This window comes from Cyprinodon tularosa, unplaced genomic scaffold (assembly GCF_016077235.1).
Source record: "Cyprinodon tularosa strain WSP-4 unplaced genomic scaffold, ASM1607723v1 ctg51, whole genome shotgun sequence".
NCBI lineage: Eukaryota > Metazoa > Chordata > Actinopteri > Cyprinodontiformes > Cyprinodontidae > Cyprinodon > Cyprinodon tularosa.
The window spans coordinates 244,122-265,420 of NW_024039241.1; the positions used below are offsets into that span (position 1 = coordinate 244,122).

The 21,299-nt window shown below is 37.6% G+C and overlaps 1 protein-coding gene across 2 annotated transcripts in view; it reads right to left on the reverse strand.

Moving 5' to 3' along the window:
• LOC119795353 (CD166 antigen homolog) overlaps positions 1 to 21,299 on the reverse strand; it is a 66,774-nt gene that overhangs the window by 21,023 nt on the left and 24,452 nt on the right. For both annotated transcript variants that reach the window (XM_038303314.1, XM_038303313.1), the window contains exons 2-6: positions 4,138 to 4,244; positions 3,698 to 3,911; positions 1,812 to 1,876; positions 378 to 465; positions 53 to 226 (exon numbers count right to left, since the gene is read on the reverse strand). In XM_038303314.1, coding sequence (XP_038159242.1) covers positions 53 to 226; positions 378 to 465; positions 1,812 to 1,876; positions 3,698 to 3,911; positions 4,138 to 4,244 — 648 coding nt within the window. The remainder of the gene's footprint in view (positions 1 to 52; positions 227 to 377; positions 466 to 1,811; positions 1,877 to 3,697; positions 3,912 to 4,137; positions 4,245 to 21,299) is intronic.

Consider the following 21,299-nt stretch of genomic DNA (forward strand, 5'->3'; position numbering starts at 1 on the left):
ATTTGGTTATTCAATATTCAAAAAGCTCTCAATAATATATAGCGTGACTTACAAGTGATGCTGAAAGTCTCTGGGGGGGACACAAGGTCAACACCAAGTGGGTGCTCAGCCCTGCAGCTGAACTGGGCGGATGTGTCTTTCTTCTCAGCAGAGTAATGCAGGGTGGACGCCACATTCGACAGTTGAGTCTCTGGTTGTTTGACTACCGTCTCATTGATCAAAATACCTGAACGCAAACATACAAAAAGGAGAAAAATCAGCACCAATGAAAACACCTCTTACATGCACCGCCTGACAGAGAAACAGTTCAGAAGCAATTGCCCAAAGGATATGCTGATATTATAGTTCTATACATGAAAGGAATAAAGAATACGTACGGTTTCCATCAGACAAAAGAGTTTTGTTGTTCTTCAGCCAAACGATTTTGGCAGCTGGATTACCATGCTTTGCAAAACAGGTTCCCAGCTGTGGAATAAACAGAATTATTTTAAGAACCAAACAGATAAATCATAAAAAAAAATAAAAACAATACAGAAATGAGAAACATAAAGCGAGTTTCAAGTTCATACAATTTAATTTTTCCCACTTTGTGAGGTCACTTCTTTTCAAAAAGAGTTGTGCATCATTGTGAAATAAATTGGTATGTTTCTGCATTTACATTTAAACTCAGTCAGTATTGTGTAGAATAAACTTTTTCTCACTCTGACCAGGTTTCCTGTTCCTGCGTGGAAAGCACCAAAGGCATAGTCCAGCCTCCACCATGTTTCACTAAGAAAATTATGGTTTCAGTTAAACGTCTGACATTTTTGGTCGTTCTTATTTGCAGAACAGCACATGACCATGCAGCTGTTTGGCTGATGTGATCTGGTTAGTCTTTATGCTCAGGTTAGTTGTTCTACTGGAAGGCAAATTTCCACTAATGCTTCAAGTTTTCTGATAAATCTCCGTCTATCAGTCAGATTATCCTTCAGTAATTCCCTTCATTTCCTCTCATCAACTCTGATCTGCTACCATTGCTCTGCTAAAAAAAGCCTCCCAACAGTATGATTTAACCACCACCGTATTTCGCAATGAAGATTATTGTTTGGGGTGTGGTCTGAAATTTTATGCACAATTTTCCTCTCAAAATAGTCAAAGATTAGCCTGAGAATTTGGAAAAGATTTTGTAAGAATTTGTAAGTTTTCCACAGAAATAGATTTAAGCCTATCTTGGCTGTCCAGCTGAACTTTTAAGACTTTAGAAGCCTGAAGGGTCGTCTGTATTTAGTTGTTCCCGTAAATTCGGGCTAGCTTCTGTCTCCAACCAAAAAAAATAAAATTCCAGTCACTGTGTGGTATATACTCTAAAATTCTAACAAAGTAAATTGGTGTGCAGTTTCAAAGTGACAACATGTAAAAAAATAAAAAACTTTAATACTTTTGCATGCCACTGTAGTCATACAACTCCACTGAAAATTCAGCATCTTATTCATATTTTAAAATGACCAAACATATTAGATTTTTTATATATTTTTTGTGCCTCTACAGCATTTGAGAAGTAAAAGACTTTTCCAGGCAGCAGACCATGAAATGCTCGGAGCGTTTCTAAAGCCCATCCAATCCTCTGAGTATTCTAATTGCTGTAGGGAAGGAGGGGTTCTGCTCTTCACTAATTTATGAGAATCACTTCAAAGAACTCATTACTGTAGTAACATTCATGGCCTCTGCTATAGGTCCCGAGATAGCACAGCACAAATCAGGGACATCCCTTGATGAGTAGCAGCCAGAAATAACGTAGGTATGGGCAACATTTATCATAAAATAAACTTCACCTTTGTGCGTTTGCCAATCTCCAGTGCTTCTGCTTTTTCAGTTATAAAGGGAGCTTCAGGCAACTCTGCAATAAAGAACAACAACAAAAAAATGTGTTAATGAAAAGGTTGTTAGCAGAGACAACTGTTGCTGCTGCTGTCAGTCAAAGTAGAATTTTTAGGGGCTATATTATGCTTTCTATTTTAGTGCTAAAAAGATGTTTGTGCATATGAAATCTCCAGGGTAAATAAGCTTTAAATCCAAAAAAAATTAATTTATCCTGTCCCAAAGGACACTGCTTCTGAACTGTGTGAAACTCCTTATTCTTCACATGTAATTTCTTAAAGGAGCAACATCATGTTAGAGGATATTTCTATTATGCCAATCTCATACTCAATTAGACCCGATAATGAATACAGGTGCATCTGAATAAATTCTATTATCATGGAGATGTTAATTTATCTAACCCAGCTAAATTAGCTGGCTGTTCAGAGTGCTGTAACCGTGCATATTAACGGCTACAACAGGAAATGTGTGGCAGGAGAATGTTCGTTATCAAGAGCTTCATGAGAGTTTTAAGAGCCATGACACATAGATATCTCCAGGACATGGTCTACAACTGTGGCATGGCTTTTGGGCAGGCACTTCTGGACATAAAACATCAGAAGATTACCTCGGCTAGTGGAATTTTAAAAAGAAAAAAATGTTTTATATTTCATAGTTTTTAGAACTGTGCCTCAAGCTGAAGGCTCATAGTTTGGAGGAAGAATGGAGATTCATAGACTTGATTAAAGTCCAGGAGGGGGTTTGTATAGTGAGAGGATTTGCAGAGTGGCGTCATCTGCTAGCTTTGGTCCTCTATGTTTAATCAAATCCAAAACTAGCATGGCTAAACACCAGAAAACTATAAAGCATCTAAACTTTTCTTTGTTAACAACCTTCTTTGACATATTGATTTTTTTTTAGCCAGACTTGAAACGTATTCACCCCTCCAAAAATACAGGGTATAGATGGTACATTCACACATAAAAAAAAATCTATTGACCAGATACCAACCATTGGACACGAGTGATTTTTTATTTTTTTTTTTACACACAAACTGCTTTTTTTGCCACTCAACTGAATGAGTGGGGACAAGGGGAAGGCACAGCAGACTACATCTGCTATGTGTTATTTCACATAAAGAAAACATTAACCAAGGTTGCATCACAAATGTGTCATTGTTATGCGCATCTCAAAAAGAACCGCCTTTAAACTCTTGTTTTTCTAATGCAACAAAATGTTTCAGCAGGCATAGAGCTGATCAAGTCTATAAAGTAATACAGCTAAGTTTTAATGCCAACAGAGCGCTAATCAATCAAAAGCAACTTTGCTCAAGTTAAAAATGGAAAATTCAGTGATTTTTCTGCTTTGGGTTTTTAATAAACCCAAAGCAGAAAAATATTCCCACTTTTTCTTTATGTGTTTATTTATCAGACCTCGTATCGATATTGCAATATTCACCATAGGTACCATTTAATTATTGTGCAACGCTAATGTTCAAAGGGGTTGGCATGACTAACTTTAGATGAAATTATTATTTGATATTTTTTTAATATTTGTGTAATAAGGACGTGATTTCTGGATTTTCATGAGCTTTACAACCACAACCAACAGAAATAACAGAAATACACATTTAAAAGATAGAATTCTGTGTGTAATGCAACTACATAATACTCTACTGTCAGATTTTGTATTCAGGTAATTAATTTCTATTTTAATGGTATTGTACTTTATTAAGAAGCACCTGCAGTATGGAAGAGAAAAAGGGGTCATAAGTCAGAGAAGAGCAGATTAAGCTCAAAAACAGGGTCTGTTTTAAAGTTTGTGAAGACTTTTATAACAGAAGAGCAATGCTTATACTCACTCTGGATTTCCAGGTTAACTATATGTTGTTTAATATCTCCGCCAACCACAACCATGCATTTGAAGGTACGCTGGTCACTCAGTTTGGCATCTGCAAGCAAGAGGCTAAGGTTTGCTGCCATGCTGACTCTGTCCTTATATTCACCACCGGCAGTGACAGTGGCTTCCTCCTTCTGTTTCTTCACCAGAAGGTCTACCTCCTGCTGATCCTTGTACTGAAGACAAAAGAAGAGAGCACTTGTTTGTGATCTGCTGCATGTTTCCCAATTCAAACAAGAGCATGCACAATGTCTAGCCTCCTTTGCTCATTTATAAAGCGAAGACATATAAAGATCACGTGCATTCTAATTCATATCCCCTGCTCCCAGATGTTAAGACATGAGAAATGGGTGACAGACGGATGTCACCGTAGTGAATCCATTGACCTCCTTTGTGACTTACATATATCCATTTAATCAAGATGAAGTCGTCCTGTATATTGGCTTCAGTTTTGCAAGGAATCGCAACCGTTTCCCCATGTAAGCCGAAAATGGTTTCCAAACCTGTGACTGAGAAAAACAAACAAACAGAAAGGAGTTTATAAACATTTAATTCAAATTCTAAGACAGGAAACAAATCTAGAAACAATTTTTGTATAATTTCTAGAGACCCTAACCAGTAACCATTTTATGTCAGCACTACAAGGTTTGCATTGATAGCAATACTCTTTTATGTAAAAGTTGTTACTGAGTGAAGAATACTTTGAATTAACTACTTCACAGGGAGGAGGGTCAATAACATGTGCTTCATTTATTTTATTTATTTAGAATTATCAAATAGCATAAGACATACAAGCATTGTTTTACAGACAACACTCCAGTAATAATGGTAATCCCATTTAAAATGTGTATAAAATATGTATTTTAAGGCCCCTTCACTAAATTTCCTTAATTAAAGGTACTCAAATTAAAGGTGTAGTGGATGATTTTTTGCAAAATTTTGAAAAAACCCACCCTCTCTACAAAAAAAATGCACGTGCACAATCCTGTATCTGCACCCATTTCTCCTTGTGCACACTCTGTTTAAAAGTTGCTGTTTGCATCGCTCATACAAGCTTAGTTTCAAAAATACGATCTGCAATTTTTCCACTAAGTAAGTGAAAATTGGGACGAGCGCGTAGAACAGCCTAACGTAAACATATCACCAGAATGATTGACAATTAGGAGGACCACTTATTTTGATGATCCATCCGGAAAAAGTACATCCTTCACTATATTAAAGATTTGTTTTGATGACTTTTTACTCATCTCTACCAAATGTAGAAACATTGAGCATCATGTTGTAAATTTAGAATGTCATTTTTTATTCTCCACTGTTATTCACAGTAAGGGGCTGCTTAACCTCTCATATCTAGCATTTAATTTTCTAAGAAAAGTATCTATTTAATTAATAGTCTTTATTGTTTAATTTGTTAATGCATTTAGCTTTTATTAAACACACACAATTCCTTGATAGTATGACATCTTTTTGCAATACCTTTCACTTCTTTAATTCCATTCAAAACATAGAGACAGAGGGGTAAACTGATAAAAAAGAAGTCCCTCAATGGACTGTGATGATGGGTTAGAGCCTGAGGGCCGGAGGGTAGAGGAAGCTGCCATAGCCTGACTGGAAATGAGTCCATGCTCACTTCTTTGGCTCTCAAATTTACACTTCAGACTCTTCAGAGTTCAGGCTTAGGTAAATGTGCAAGTGGGCGTGTGGAAGCACAAATCTGACAGCTAAAATCCCACACAGCTCCAAAGCAGTTCAACACATGAGAACAAAGCAGTGGCCGGCCTCCTTCTTACCTATCTGCTGAATCTGTGACAAGTCAGGCTTATGTATTTACAGGGAAGGGATAAAGTTACTTGAATATCTGGATGTGCTCATTCAGCTTTGAAATTATCTGACTTGTGTTACTGCAGAGAGGAAAAACACTTACAAAACAAAAGCTCATTTTAAGAGTTTTGCTCTGTTTTACTCCAAAACCACTGAGGCTTTAAAGGTTTCATCTACTCTTGGGCAGAGTAGGAGTGAATTCATTTGCTGTGTGCATGAGCCTCATTTGAATCCTGTTTGAATGAAAGTAAATACTTTTACTATGGTTACCATTGTCTGCGCTGGGACACAGTTAAAACTGGGACCCCAAGGGACTGTTTGCGCAGCTCATGCGATGTAAACATAAGGTGACACGTTTAGAAATAGTTGTTTCCTACTTTGTATAAAGTTAGAATTATTACACCAGTTCATAAAACAGTTAATGACTGCAGTGATTTGCAGTGATTTATAACTAAACGAGGGGAAAGAGAAAATCAAACAGTCTGCCTGGAGTCAGCATATTATGCTCTCATTGCAACTTACTTGGCACTCAACCAAGTTCCAGCGCCAACACTTGTCGCTCATCATTATGAGCTGTCAAACAACAACCATTCTGGTTTTGGAACCAAACAGAACAACCTGTTTTAAAAGGCCCCAAAACAAGAATGATGACTTAATGTAGACTAGTTAATTACATCCGTTTGACACAAAGCCAGTTTGACTCACAGTCTTGGAGCTTTTGAGGGTGTTTCAGCCGTTTTCTGGCTTCTGATACTTCTCTACCCTCTGGCTAAATGTTGACTTCAAACTTCTGCTCATACATTTGGGAAATTGATTTTCTATCTTTGTAGGGTATAACACAAAATGTGTCTATCTTAGAGACCAGAAGAAAACTTCCCAGTCGTGTGTAACGCTACAGACAAAAATGTACATGTTGTATTGTAGCCACTATCGTTTGTTATCTTATAAAATCCTATCTTTCCCTAGGTATGACTTAGACAAACTACATCTATTTTATGCAGTCTGAGAAAACATCACAACCTGCTTTGATAATAGCCATCAGCACTATTTAGGCATTGGCTCGGTCAATGCATAAAGATATACCAAAGTTTTCAAAAAGTTGCCCTTTTAGAGGTGTAAATGTCATTATTTTTATATTTAAAAAGTCTTTTAATGAGATGTCAGAGAAAGTAACAGAATGATTTGATATTTATTTGCCTATATGGAGCAGAAAAATGCCCCTCTGCTAAACTTCTCAGTTGCTTGCATTAAGTACATAATCATGTCTGGAAAATTGTACAATGTGGAAACAAATATCTCTTTTAAGGTTCCAATGCAGGCACGCTTCTTAGGTAGACCAAAAAAAACCAAAAAAAAAAACCCAACAAATAAATGTTTGAAAAGCCAATTCAAAATTTTCTTATTAAAGGTATCAATTGCAGGCCATGCAGTGGCAGCAGCTCTATGACCCAGCTAATCAAGGTCACCTGTTAAGTAAATTGTGCTAACACCTTTAAAGCATCAATTTTTCACTCCCAGGTAAAATTCTCCTGAAGTTATTTGTCCAATATACAACTCTGTAAATGTCTTAGAAGTTTATTTTTGTTTTAAACTGCACTGGCTATCAGAAGATGCATTTGGTATTTAATCCTTAAGTCGTCTCTAATAATGTTATAGCCCTTGTAACGTCTTTATAAGCTCCACATTTGTTATCTATTCTTGTCTATTAGTGCTGTTCAGTTAACTTTAGACTTGACTTTTGATTTTTTTAAGGCTACTGGAAATGTTTCAGTGCCCTGTATGTTTGAGAGCCAATTTATGTTAAAAATACCTAATAGGTTAATGTTTAAATCTAAGCTTTCCTTTTCAACTTGAAGTTTATTGGGTCATAATTGCTTATGATACTTTAAGTAGACATTTAGTAGAGCTGCTGTCAAACTTTCGCCTTCCCTTGTATGTTGGTTTCTGAAATAGTCCGTCTTAAGGGTCGTGGTGGGGCCGGTACCTATATTCGGCAGTCTATGGGAAGAGAGGCGGGGCACACCCTGGACAGGTTGTCAGTCTGTCGCAGAGCAACACAGAGGCACACAACCATGCACACACATTCACAACTAAGGAGAATTTAGAGAACCCAATTAACCTAACAGTCATGTGGGAGGAAGCCAGAGTACCTAAAGAGAACCTTCACATGCACAGGGAGAACATGCAAACTCTAAGCATAAAGACTCCAGGCCAGGAATCGATCAAGCTGCAAAGGCAACAGCACTACCCACTGCTCCACCGGGAGCGCTAAATTGCACTTGCAATGTAATTTTTGCACATCCAATAATTTGGCATGTTGCAAATGATCTACGAAGATTACTTGGAAAATGTTAAGCTGTGCAGGATGAATCATCAATACTTTTCTAATGCTAACACCTACATCTGGATTTTTTCTAGTTATTGAAGAGATTAGCCCAGTTGCCCATCGAACAGATGACATGAATTTTATGCTCTGATTCCCCTTATTGTCCATGACACCTTATAATATCCTCTCCAATACTTTAAATTTTTTGTACCTTTATCATTTATCAAAATACTGCATTGCCATATTCTGATATGCCCTTCCATGGACATAAACTCTTTTTCTACAGGATCCACCTGAAACACTACAGTAGATAGCTGGTTTGAACGCAGCATGCTGATGGAGCTATCCCGTACGCGCCTATTTTGCCTGTCTGATGGAAATCTAATGAAACGTGCAGGTTTCTGATCCAACCAGAAATGATTGCACATGCTGGGTGGAAGGGAAAAAGGCTAATGGAGACATTGTGAATATATTGAGAGGGGCCTGGTAATGAGCTCTCTTTGGAAGACAGGGGGACATGTTTTGCATATGTGTCAAGTTTGATGACATCCTGCTACATTTCATGTTTGGAGGTATTTAGGGTGCCAGAAATAATCTGTCACTATCTTAATTGTTTGCTCCACCTGTGTGCGCTGGTGATGTAAGAAAAATATTCTGAATGCATTTCCCAATGTGCTAAAGGCAATGATTTTTCTTTTTTTTTGGTATGCATTGTGTGAACAGGTATTCATTTTGTATCTTAAATGTTGAGAGATAAACCTCTCTGGAGAAATTGCAGCACAACCTGCTAGGATCAGTTTAACAAAGGCTCATAAAAAATAAAAGTAAATTAAACTGAGATTACACCATGAGCACAGCAGAGATTGCAAAGGTTATCGCTCTTCCTGTTTAATAGAATTCTCTCCATTTAAAATTCAAACAGATTTTTCTTTTGGAATTTAAATGAAGCTGCATCCCTGAAAAACCTTAAGAGAGTGTGCATTAAGCAAAGCCATTATCTCTGTAGATTACACCATTACAGAATGAGAACTAATCGCACATGTTGAGTTAGAGACAGCAGAGCTCCTACTGCTTGCTGCGATAAGGTAATCCTTCACAACAGAGGTAGGCGAACAGTCTTGTGACAAACGCTTTCACACATGCTTACACACAGTATATAATAAAAACAAGTCACTACCTGCAACAGTTGTCTATACCATAAGGGGATACTGGCAAAATTGCAAGAATAGGTGTAGAAAACAGTAATATATGAATAAAACAACAGATGCTTCTAGAAATGCTCACCTTGATCCGTTCTGCCCCGTTTTCGACAGATTAAAAACACATAAATCTAAATCAGAATATTAGAACAGTGAACACACCGTAAAAAGGTACACAGTAAGATTACTAATATGGGATTTTAAAACCAGTTTACGAATTAAATTTTGTCAGTTTTCATATCAACTAATACAAAAATTTGGGAAGATACTTTAGATATTCAATCCTTTCTTATATTATTGATCTTATACTATAGAAATAGATTTGGCTAAAACAAGCTTCATCAATTAAATTAAATATAAAAGGTTCAGAAAAGAGAAATAAAACTCTAATCTTAAGAAAAACAGAATACTACAGTATTTGACCTTATCGAAAAAACTTACCATCTAGATTTAGGCTAAGAAAGTCGTTTACAAAATTCTTATTGTAACGATTCTTCGCAGGGTCAGTTTCTAAAAGTAATTTTAACTGGGATTAAAATGTTTAAAAATTCAATCTGTTTAGCAGTGCCCAATGTAATTGTAAAACTTTTTAAAAAAGTTGATAGTGTTACTGATGAGTGTGTATCTGACATCACAGTATGCATGAATGGTATTCATTTGAAAAAATTCTGCTGGGAACGTAAAACCTGCCATGAACTCAAGTAGAACTTTGCTGATATTCTAAGGCTGTGTAGTTTGGTGTTAATAATTGGAGAGATATTGGAAATGATTTGATACACCTTTTCTAGGCTAATAGAGGTGAATATCTTTGTTTTCCCATTTGTTCTTATTTTCTTAAGACTGCCCTGTGTTATATTTCTGCCTTTTTTAGATCTTTTAGTCTACTTCATCTTGACAGACAGGTACTATGGAAGTGATTTTGTGATTCTAAAAGCTCTTTCAGTAATTAAGCAATCAGTGAATGTCTGCATGTTGAACTCAGCTTTCCAAAAATAGTAATTATTTAAGATTTTCCATATAAGACCAGGCTAGTTTGGTTTTTAGTGGTTTAAGTTTTTCAATTCATACCTGAAATCATTACTTCCGAATTGTTTTCTGTATTAAGGCAGGTTATCCTTTTCCATTAAGGTTTTTTTTGGTGACATCAGAGATGTGAAACTAAAAAAATATGCAAAAAAATAAATAAATCTGTAAATGTATAAATACTCTTTTGCAGCACTTATCTTGGATTTTGAACAGTCAACTCACTATAGATACGAACGCAAAGCTCAAATGGATTTGGTAAATCGATTTCCTTGAGCCTGATCTCAAAATCTCTTGATGATCCTTCTGGCTGTCGAGACAAAAGGTTCCAGCTCAATAAATCTGGGCTTTTACAAATCATAGAAGGCCATTTTAGTTCTCTGAACCAAAAATAACATTCCTCCTAGGGTTTTATCTAAATTCCACTTCAGTTATACAATCTGAGCTTTCATACTGGTCACAAAAAAAAAAAAACTTTGCTAATGTTCCCACAAAAGGTAAATCAAGCAATTGACAGGTGAGTGATGGAGACAGAAGGCAGCACCACAGGAGATACTTTCATGTTCCTGATTAAGGCACCTCTATCCGTGAGAGGAGACAGCTGACGACAGCTCAGATAGAAGCTCGCCTGGGAAATCAGCTTCCACCCTGCAAAAGTCTCCACATCCTTGTTGTGCTACCTTACGCCTATACACTCCCATATGTGTGAGTGTGTTTGTGCATGCAGACGTGCGTGTGCCTTTCACCTACAACATCCCCAAGAAAACGAAGGCCCAAACTTATTAAGTGCCGAAAATGAGGCTTGCTCAGTGAATAAAGATCCCATGGCGCATGTCCACAAAGACTTGACGGCAAATAGCCTCGCTTCAGAGGCAGTTCAGTGTAGAGGGGCAAACAGACCCACACTGGCTAGATCAATAAAACTCAGAGAAAGGCCAGATTCTCCTAGTGAACTGCACTTGCCTAAGGAGAGAGAAATCAAAGAAAGCCTAACCTTCCGTGACATTCTGCTTCTCGTCCTTGTCTTTCCTTTAATAATTCAACAAGTGTGGAATTTTGATTAAACGCACCAAGTACCTCGAATGAGAGAGATCAGTGATTTAATAAGCTCAATCTCTAAGTGCTTTCTGTCAGGAAAAATTGCCGTCACACAAGAAGGTGAGAGAGGTTTTTTTGGAAACCTGAACAGCCCATCATCGGAGTCCCCAAAGCATCCTTGTAGCTATCTTCCACCATCTGAGCTCTGCTGTTTTGTCACACCTTTCACCCTTCACAAACTCAGCCAGCTCATCTGTTACTGACTATGACAGACACATGACTATATTGTAATTCTGCTCCAGCATCATGCTCAGGAAGGGTATAACATCAGCACACTGAAGAGTGACATAAAAAAAAAAAAAACACAAAGCCACATTCTCACTATCTCTCTGTCTCTCTCGAGGGAAGAGGTGTAATCATGTCGCTGATGGATAACTGACAGCGGGGCTCGCACAACAACCCTCTCAGACAGCTTCTCTCTCTTTTTTCGTAGCGAGCCGAACCATCGAGGCACCATTCCAACCGTCAACACTGTATGCTCTGTAATTTAGCTCTTTCCTTCCCACTGTAATTGCCTGTCACTGTCTTTGGAGCATAAAACTAAAGCCATCAGCTTGTATTTTTTAACTGTCAAGAGCCGGTGGGCAAAAAAAAAAAAAATTCTCACTCTTTACAGCTGACTGATTTTTAAACATGTAATGAGAAAGAACGCTACACTTTCACGGGTAGGATTCAAACTTTGCAGCCATGCAGGGAGCATATCTAGCAGGACTGTACGTCAGCAACAGGAGCTGCTCTGTGGAATCAGCCGTAGGCCAGATTTTCTCCTTAACTGGTCTCTACCAGGGATTGGCTGGTCAGGAACTAATCAACTAAATCTAGGATAAAAAAAGGTATATACACTATATTGCCAAAAGTATTTGCTCACCCATCCAAATTATTGGAATCAGGTGTTCCAATCACTTCCATGGCCACAGGTGTATAAATTCAAGCACCTAGGCATGCAGACTGTTTTTACAAACATTTGTGAAAGAATGGGTCGCTCTCAGGAGCTCAGTGAATTCCAGCGTGGAACTGTGATAGGATGCCACCTGTGCAACAAATCCAGTCGTGAAATTTCCTCGCTCCTAAATATTCCACAGTCAACTGTCAGCTGTATTATAAGAAAATGGAAGTGTTTGGGAACGACAGCAACTCAGCCACGAAGTGGTAGGCCACGTAAACTGACGGAGCGGGGTCAGCGGATGCTGACGCGCATAGTGCGAAGAGGTCGCCAACTTTCTGCAGAGTCAATCACTACAGACCTCCAAACTTCATGTGGCCTTCAGATTAGCTCAAGAACAGTGCGCAGAGAGCTTCATGGAATGGGTTTCCATGGTCGAGCAGCTGCATCCAAGCCATACATCACCAAGTGCAATGCAAAGCGTCGGATGCGGTGGTGTAAAGCACGCCGCCACTGGACTCTAGAGCAGTGGAGACGCGTTCTCTGGAGTGACGAATCGCGCTTCTCCATCTGGCAATCTGATGGACGGGTCTGGGTTTGGCGGTTGCCAGGAGAACGGTACTTGTCTGACTGCATTGTGCCAAGTGTAAAGTTTGGTGGAGGGGGGATTATGGTGTGAGGTTGTTTTTCAGGAGCTGGGCTTGGCCCCTTAGTTCCAGTGAAAGGAACTCTGAATGCTTCAGCATACCAAGACATTTTGGACAATTCCATGCTCCCAACTTTGTGGGAACAGTTTGGAGCTGGCCCCTTCCTCTTCCAACATGACTGTGCACCAGTGCACAAAGCAAGGTCCATAAAGACATGGATGACAGAGTCTGGTGTGGATGAACTTGACTGGCCTGCACAGAGTCCTGACCTCAACCCGATAGAACACCTTTGGGATGAATTAGAGCGGAGACTGAGAGCCAGGCCTTCTCGTCCAACATCAGTGTGCGACCTCACAAATGCGCTTCTGGAAGAATGGTCAAAAATTCCCATAAACACACTCCTAAACCTTGTGGACAGCCTTCCCAGAAGAGTTGAAGCTGTTCTAGCTGCAAAGGGTGGACCGACGTCATATTGAACCCTATGGATTAGGAACGGGATGTCACTTAAGCTCATATGTGAGTCAAGGCAGGTGAGCAAATACTTTTGGCAATATAGTGTATGTCTTTTTTTTTAATGTTTTTTATTTCTTTGTCAGTTGTAAACATGATTTCTGAATGCTGAATACTTCGCTATCTAACCAGCAGATTTCATGCTTTTTCTTGTAATATATGGGTGAATAAAGCCCCACAGTGGAAAAGGATTTTCAATATGTGACACATTTGCAAAAATGTTCCTATTTTACCCCACAGTACATGCTTCTGTGCACTGAATACAACACAAAAACCTAAAGATCCCTGACCTTCTATTTGAAAAGAAGATCAATTTATAGACAGAAGACTTGGGACAAAGCTTTCATTTTCTGACAAAGTTTCCCCCATAAACTCCATCTGTAGCTTTGTTGGCTGAACTAGGCCTGTCTGTTTTTTTTTCTATCCTTTTCTTTGGTTTTTAATAAGTGATCCACTCTCTGTGGATCCTTATCTATAACTTCCACATTAAACATTGTCTGAAGTCGAACACATTTATTAGCTTTATGAAGAAAAATAGTGTGTGATACTGTCTAATACTAATATAACACTGCATTCATGCGTTGCCATGCAATGAAACTACAATGAAATGTGAAATTAGTCTCAAGAAAAGCAAAGCAATTTACTTTCGCACATTAAATGCTACAGTATATGAGTAATTTCACACCCAGATAGGAATGGAGGATTAAATCCACTTCCAGGATTCATAGAACTGCAGCCATAAGGATGTTTTTTTCTTCTTCTTCTTTTTTTTGGTTTTAATGTTAAACTATTTCTGGAAATAAATCAGTATTTAAAAGTTACCTTAACATGTTACCTACTTTTTGTCACATTGGAGGAAAAGGCCATTTTACGAACTAAACTCACTAAAGATTCATGTTATTATTTTAGTTGGGAAACTCAAGATGGAAACAGTGATTATCATATTTATGAAAGAGAAATAAATTAATATCACATAGTGAATATGTGATAGATACCTGCTTATCATCAATAGAAAATCCATCCCATAATAGTAACAATAATAATGACTGTAATAATTCCACAAAAATCCAATCAAGAAAAAAATAATATTCTGGATAATGTAGACAGACGAAAGGATGCAATCTCTCAACCTCTCACAACTACTATGCTAAGTTGGTGATAGGGTTGACCAACTTTAAAGGGTAAAGGTCACGGTTTAATAGGGTTAGACTTATATTCTGATACGTTTTTTTCAGCACTATAGCATAGTCCACAAAGTGACCGTTGATGTCCATGTTACATTAATAATTAATACGCATTCACAGCTCTGACTTGATTATTGTATTTCAAGCATCTTTGCAACTATTTATCCCACAATCATCAAAAAACTGAATACATTTAGCTAAAATTGCATAAAAATGATTGATGATGATTGTATTTACCTACATGAAATGCTTTGAGCATTTTCGTTGACTAAATTAGGCATGGTGCAGTTTCTGGTGTTTTAAAAGGTTTGTGTTTTGAAAGCAGCAAATTATCCTTTGTCAAACATTTTTATTTTAGGTTCATAAGAGATATCAGAAAAAAAAAATGCTGGAGGGAGTGGAGTTTCTACAGCGACGCGTAAGTGTAACACTGTCCATCTTTAATTTGTAGCAAGATAGTCCCATTTTACAGCATTATTTTTGGCACAGGACCTGCTGCTCCACCTTTCCTATTCCTGAATATATATAAGCAAAATTATAAGAAGCTGTATTAAATCGGTAGCTTTGGGGCCAGAGCTGCCCCAAGATATAAGCAATATCTGTGTTTTCTGCATGAGCTGTGCTTGCATTTAATAGAGAATAACTACCTCCAAATATATCAAAAGGTAATACCCTTTTTCTTGTGGCTGCTTGTGACCAAAATATTTAACATTGTACATCTTCCTCCCAACAACTGCACTGCAAAACAATTTTTGTAAATAAGTAATTTTTTCTTAGAGTGCATTTTTTTTCTTGAAATGAGGATGTTAGTGAGATACTTTGGCAATGGAACAATACAATTTATATTCAAAATAAGAAAACAATTGCATAGTCGTATTGTAAGTGCATATTATCTTATTATTTTATTTTAAGAGTAATAATACTAATTCTATTAGCAAACCATCTTGTTTACCAACTCAAATTAAGGGTAAATACACTTAATTTGAGAAATGTTTACTTATTTCTAGATCGTTTTTGTAATTTGTGATGACATCAGCTGAAAGTACTCCACAAACAGATCCACTTAACGAAATTTAATGTACAACTCAATATTGAACATATGAGCATATTTAAGATTTGATAACTCTTATCGATTTAAACTATAAAGAAAGCCGGGAACATGAGTTGCGGTTTGAAGAACTCAACTACAATTATTGAGCAGAGAAAAGTGTTGGGTTAAATATAAAGGGCAGCTCATAACATCAACAGCTACAAGGTAATGACAAAGATCTAACAAAAGCAACATCAGACTCAGAGCCTTAAACACACCAAGGTGAATTAAGACAATAAGCTGCATGTGGGCTGACTGCAAACACAACCTGGGGTGACCCTTATATACAAAACAAACTGAACATGGCATGGGCACAGTCAGACTATCTGATCAGAGAGTAAAATCTACTCAGAAGGTAAAATGTCATAGTATTCTTTGCAATAAAGGAAATACATTACAAATATCAGAATTCAGAATAAAAGAGATAATTCTGTGAGAATCTCATAGTAATCCAAACAGCGTATTTACTATTGATCTGCTCCTGCACTAATAAAAGCATTGCCTTAGCTCTGAGGTATGAGTTTTTAGACCACATGATCTTCATATTTTTCACTTTTTAAGTCACTAAAGTGTGCGAGACAAATAATTCTGTGTTCTTTTTAAGAAGGTGTGTAGACACAGCAAACAGGGAGCCTGTGCAGACTGTATAACACAATGCCTCATTAGTCCAAGCCCATTAAACTTAATGGCTTCTCTTCTTCACCCAAGTGGCGAGGCCACATTTCTGTCCACTCTCTGTCAAAAAAAAAATCAGCCATGGATTTTTAATAAATTAGTTAAATTATGAAAATTCTGAATATATTTAAGAAAAAGATTTAGATTATGTGTGCATGTAAGAGGATTTAGAAAACATGAGTGCAACAAAAGACAGACTGTTCTTAAGTCTGTCTATTGGAGACCAGCTGGGGGAAAGAGATTCTTAAAACAATTTCAGAAGTTCTGAACAATGATGATCTCTCTAGACAGAAGCAAAGACTATACCCTGCTGTTTAGGAAAAACATCTTTCAAAGGCGGAACATCGATAGGCCTCTTTCTCCCCCTTGGGCAAAGAAAACAATGTTCATTAGCTGCATCATGTGTGGTCAACAGACACGTACAGACCACAGCAGGCGGGAACGGGGCTAATGCACCGCCAGCAGTCTCACCTGTCGAGATCCTATTGTTGCTCTGTGACTGAAAATGCTGCCTCTGTGTTCTCTGGTTTCAAATTTGTACTGAGGAGGCTCTTAAACCTGCGCGGACATGCTGAAGAGAGATTGGATTCTGCCTTTGTTTCTCATCAGGGAATGAGAGGAGAGGACAAAGACAAGAGAGGAGGGCTTGGGAAGGAGGAGGAGATTTATTCTGTCCCCAGGCTTATAGGTCACTTGTGTAATTACTGGCTATAGGTGCTCAGAAAAAACGTGTTGTTTGAGTAAAAAAAAACAAAAAAAACACAATTGGGGATTACTTAAAGGCTGCACTAAAGAGCAATGTTTTATATTTGCACATGAAAGGATGGGAACTTTAATTAAAATACCCAATTTAACAATGTCTTTATATAGCTCCCTTTTGACTTTTCACTTTAAACAATTGTTAAATCAGGTTAGATATTGTTGAAGTCACACATTTCCCCCAGATAATGCAGCAGAACTGGAATTTACAAGAAGAAATATGACTACAAGCCTTTATTCAGGTTTCATGTAGTAGCCATGGCTACCTTTGACCAAAAAATAAATAAATAAATAAAAAAATAGTAAGCACAAAGTTCCATGAAAATGCATTTTCACTCCTATAAGTCTACATATATACAATCCAACACAAATCCCTAATACACCAATGGTAATTCAACAGGCTTAAAAGATAGGGGAATCTTTGGAAAGGACAACCATTGTTTATAAAATGGATGATGTTACTCTGGTCAGAAAAAAACAGAATTAATTTTTTTTTTGTCTCGAGGCAAAACACTCTGTGTGATGGGAAACCCTGGAAACACAGTTCTTACTACGAAACACGGCTGTGGTACTTGTTGCATAATGAACAAAGAAGGGCAAAAGTTCACCTATAGCAGGAAAAAAAACTAAAATTTCATCTGGAGCTACAACGAAAAAAAGGTTTAGTCCAAATTACTGTCCTTTTTAAGACTGGCCTAGTCAAAGTCTAGTAATGATTACTTTAGTAATCTGTGGTGAACATTAAAAAAATTAAAGCTCTTGGATATTGTTCATTGAGTTGAAAAGAGTGCAAATTTAGCGACAAAGTACAGAAACTATTTTCTGCATCTAAGTGTACAAAGCTGGTAGAAAGATAAACTGTAAGAGTAGCTTGTTTGTTGGAGTTGTAACAAATGATGGTTTTATTTGGGAAGCTTTCAGACTTTTCATTGTAAAAAATAAGAGTTAAATAATTCATCCTTTTCTTTCCACTACAAATTTGTACACTACCCTTCATTGCTGGATTACATAAAATTCTGATAAAAAAAAAAAGAAAAATCAAGTCTTAACATTATAAAAGTACCAGAGTTTTGCACGGTAGTAACATCCTTCTGGTTTGCTTATTTAAGCAGTAATGGTAAAAGGAAAAAAAATCAACCTTAATGGGACAAACTCTGCTCACAGCCTGTAAAACTGAAACACATTTTCTTTTTCTTTTTATTCCTAGTAGATAACGTTTATACTCTCCCATTTTTCAGAGTATGACTGACATTCTGTAGAAAATGACTCACATCATGGCTGGCTTGCTTCTGCATCCTATGATTTTCTGCAATTCCCAGAATACCTGTTGACAGTCCCTCAAGAACAGGTAAAAAGTGTTTGCACCTGCTGTGGGTTATCTGAGTGGGTGGAGAGCACAACAGCACAAGGATGGAAAGAATAGGCCCAGAGGAAAATGAAGCACCACTCCTAAACTGAAAAACACAGGACGTCTCGTGACTCTACTACATTCAGAAGCATTAAGGAATATAATTTTCTCGCTGTAAAAATCTGAGTAATAAAAGTTAACGCAGAGGTACTGAAATACACCATCATTTTTAAGCAATGCTTCCACTAAAAAACGTTTTCGTTAGACCTTACTGAGACTGAAGTAAACGGATTACGACATAAACAAACTGCATGTTCTTGGTCCCTCACCTGTGATCTAACTATATCTACTGAAGAATTATTTTCTTTTTCCATCTTTTAACTTATCCCAATTTCAGAACCCCTGTTCTTTATTTATTTTATCACATCATCAACTTGTTTTTTTTTTACATATGTGCAACTCGAAATTAAATTTTGAAATGCTGATTTATTGAAGGTAAAAAGAAAACCAATTACCGGGGAGTGGTTAGGTGTTTGCAACACCCTTGTCAAATCATTTACATCATTGTGGTGGAATTTGCTCCATTGTTCTTTGTGGAATAGTTTTTTTTTTATTCAATGCTCCAGAGTATAATACTAGCACTGCCATGTCTGCCGGTAGGTCTCTTCTTCTTTTTAAAAAATGCAGTTAGTGTTTGGCCAAATGTATCTGTAGCACACGTTCTACCTGTGTTCATTTTTTGCTAGCCTATAGAAAATTTTCCCAAAGGTCTTGATGATAATCACAATAATATGATTTTGATAATGTGAGACCTTTTTTGTGCTATTTTTCTACATTTTTTGTATTCCTGTGATGGCTCACCATTTCCAGACTGATTTAAAGTGGGACAGCCATTTTGTTTAAAGGATTCATTTAGATTGGGGGCATGATGTTTCACTTTTTAAAATCATCCCCCTACTTCATATTGTCTGACATTCAATTTAGGTAAAGCCCCAATCCAACAGGTGTGGCAGTAATCAAAACAAAATCTGGTGAAAATAAACTTAACCTTCAAGTCATGTGCTTAATCTCAATTCATACAAGTGCATTACATTGAAACACTAAGACCTAAACCATTTAGAGATGATAGATGACATCTGTGAGGGGGCAAGTTACTATGAAGTAAATGTAGTTAAAGCTTTGAATAAAACAAAATAAAAAATATAAAAGGTAAAAAAAATGTTAGTCTTTAATAATTTTTTGTTTTAATTAGTAAAACTGTTCAATAATAACACTTTAGTAGAGCCATTGTTAAGAATCTTAATGAATGGCAATTAAGATTATATAAAAGAAGGATATTTTAACATAGATGGGGACAGTGCAATCAACCTAGATAGGCTTTTGCAAAGAACAACACAATAATAAAACTTTCATTTTATTTTGGCTTAAAAAAGGAATAAACTCCAGCTTTTTAAAAAGATCAAGGACCCCAATGTGGAAAAAGTACAAACAGCTTAAAGGAATAGTACACCCAAAACATGATTAGCCTTCATTTTCTACTCACCCCCATGCTGAACAAAACTCTGGAGTACTTTTTTGATATCTCAAATGCATCTGGAGATCTGGGAGGCTTCTTGCTGTCTGCTGACATTCAAATAATGGAGGTCTATGGCGCCCGAGACAGAAAGGTCCACAAAAGTCCATAAAAACGTGTCAATATTCCTCCATACTGCTCGTCCAATGTAATCCAAGTGTCCTGAGTGGGTAGTATCCAGAATTTACTCAAAACGAAGTCATTTAGAACGTTTTAGAGCCTAAACAGTAGTGTATAGGATTTCCTAATAGCGCCCCCATGCGCGCTCACGATTCTACGGAAGCCGGCAGACCAAACCGGAAGAAAGTGCGCATTCAGCGTCTGCTCTGCCGATAATGCAAGCGTAGAAGAAGAAATGTGCTGTTTACCTGTGCAAAGAAAGAAACAACGAAAGAAAAATGTCTGAGGACTTCAGTGTTGAGGAAGAGCATGAGTTCTTTGCCGAGCTGAATGCGCTGGTTTGGTCTGCCGGCTTCCGTAGAATCGTGAGCGCGCATGGGGGCGCTATTAAGAAATCCTATACACTACTGTTTAGGCTCTAAAACGTTCTAAATGACTTCGTTTCGAGTAAATTATGGACGCTACCCACTCAGGACACTTGGATTACATTGGACGAGCAGTATGGAGGAATATTGACACGTTTTTGTGGACTTTTGTGGACCTTTCTGTCTCGGGCGCCATAGACCTCCATTATTTGAATGTCAGCAGACAGCAAGAAGCCTCCCAGATCTCCAGATGCATTTGAGATATCAAAAAAGTACTCCAGAGTTTTGTTCAGCATGGGGGTGAGTAGAAAATGAAGGCTAATCATGTTTTGGGTGTACTATTCCTTTAATGTATGGTTCATACTGTGGGCAGTATCAGTCATATTTTACAGCTGAAAGGGAGACAGGAAAGATAAAAGTGCATTAGAAGATGGGTGATTATCCCTCTAAATGACTTGCCATGAGGTTTCCTAGAAATTGATCTTACTGCATGATCGTTAGTCTTTAAAAATGTGCTCATCTATACACTCGACCACACGACATATGTGAAAAAAAAAACTCTTAAAAAATGTCATAAATTACATCAGCAGATGAGCTGTAACCGGTCGCAGGGACTGCTCTTAGGATCACAGCTGGCTGGAGCGATCCGGTGGTAAGTGCACTCAGAAATCAAGTCCATTATGTCGTGAATTATGTATTTGAGGGGTGAATACTACAGGACCCTGGAGTGGTGTGTATGGGGAGGGAGTCGGGGGAGTAGTTGTGAGATGCCTTTAGGCAGACTTGGAGCCCGATCAAAGGAGAACCCGCCGTCCTGACACAAAAACCTCCAACAACAGCCTCCCTTATTAACGACACACCATTAAAGGCAACGTTAGGGCCATTAACAAAGCACAGCCCCACCGCTTCCTATTTATCCATTAACCCTTTTCCTAATGCATCT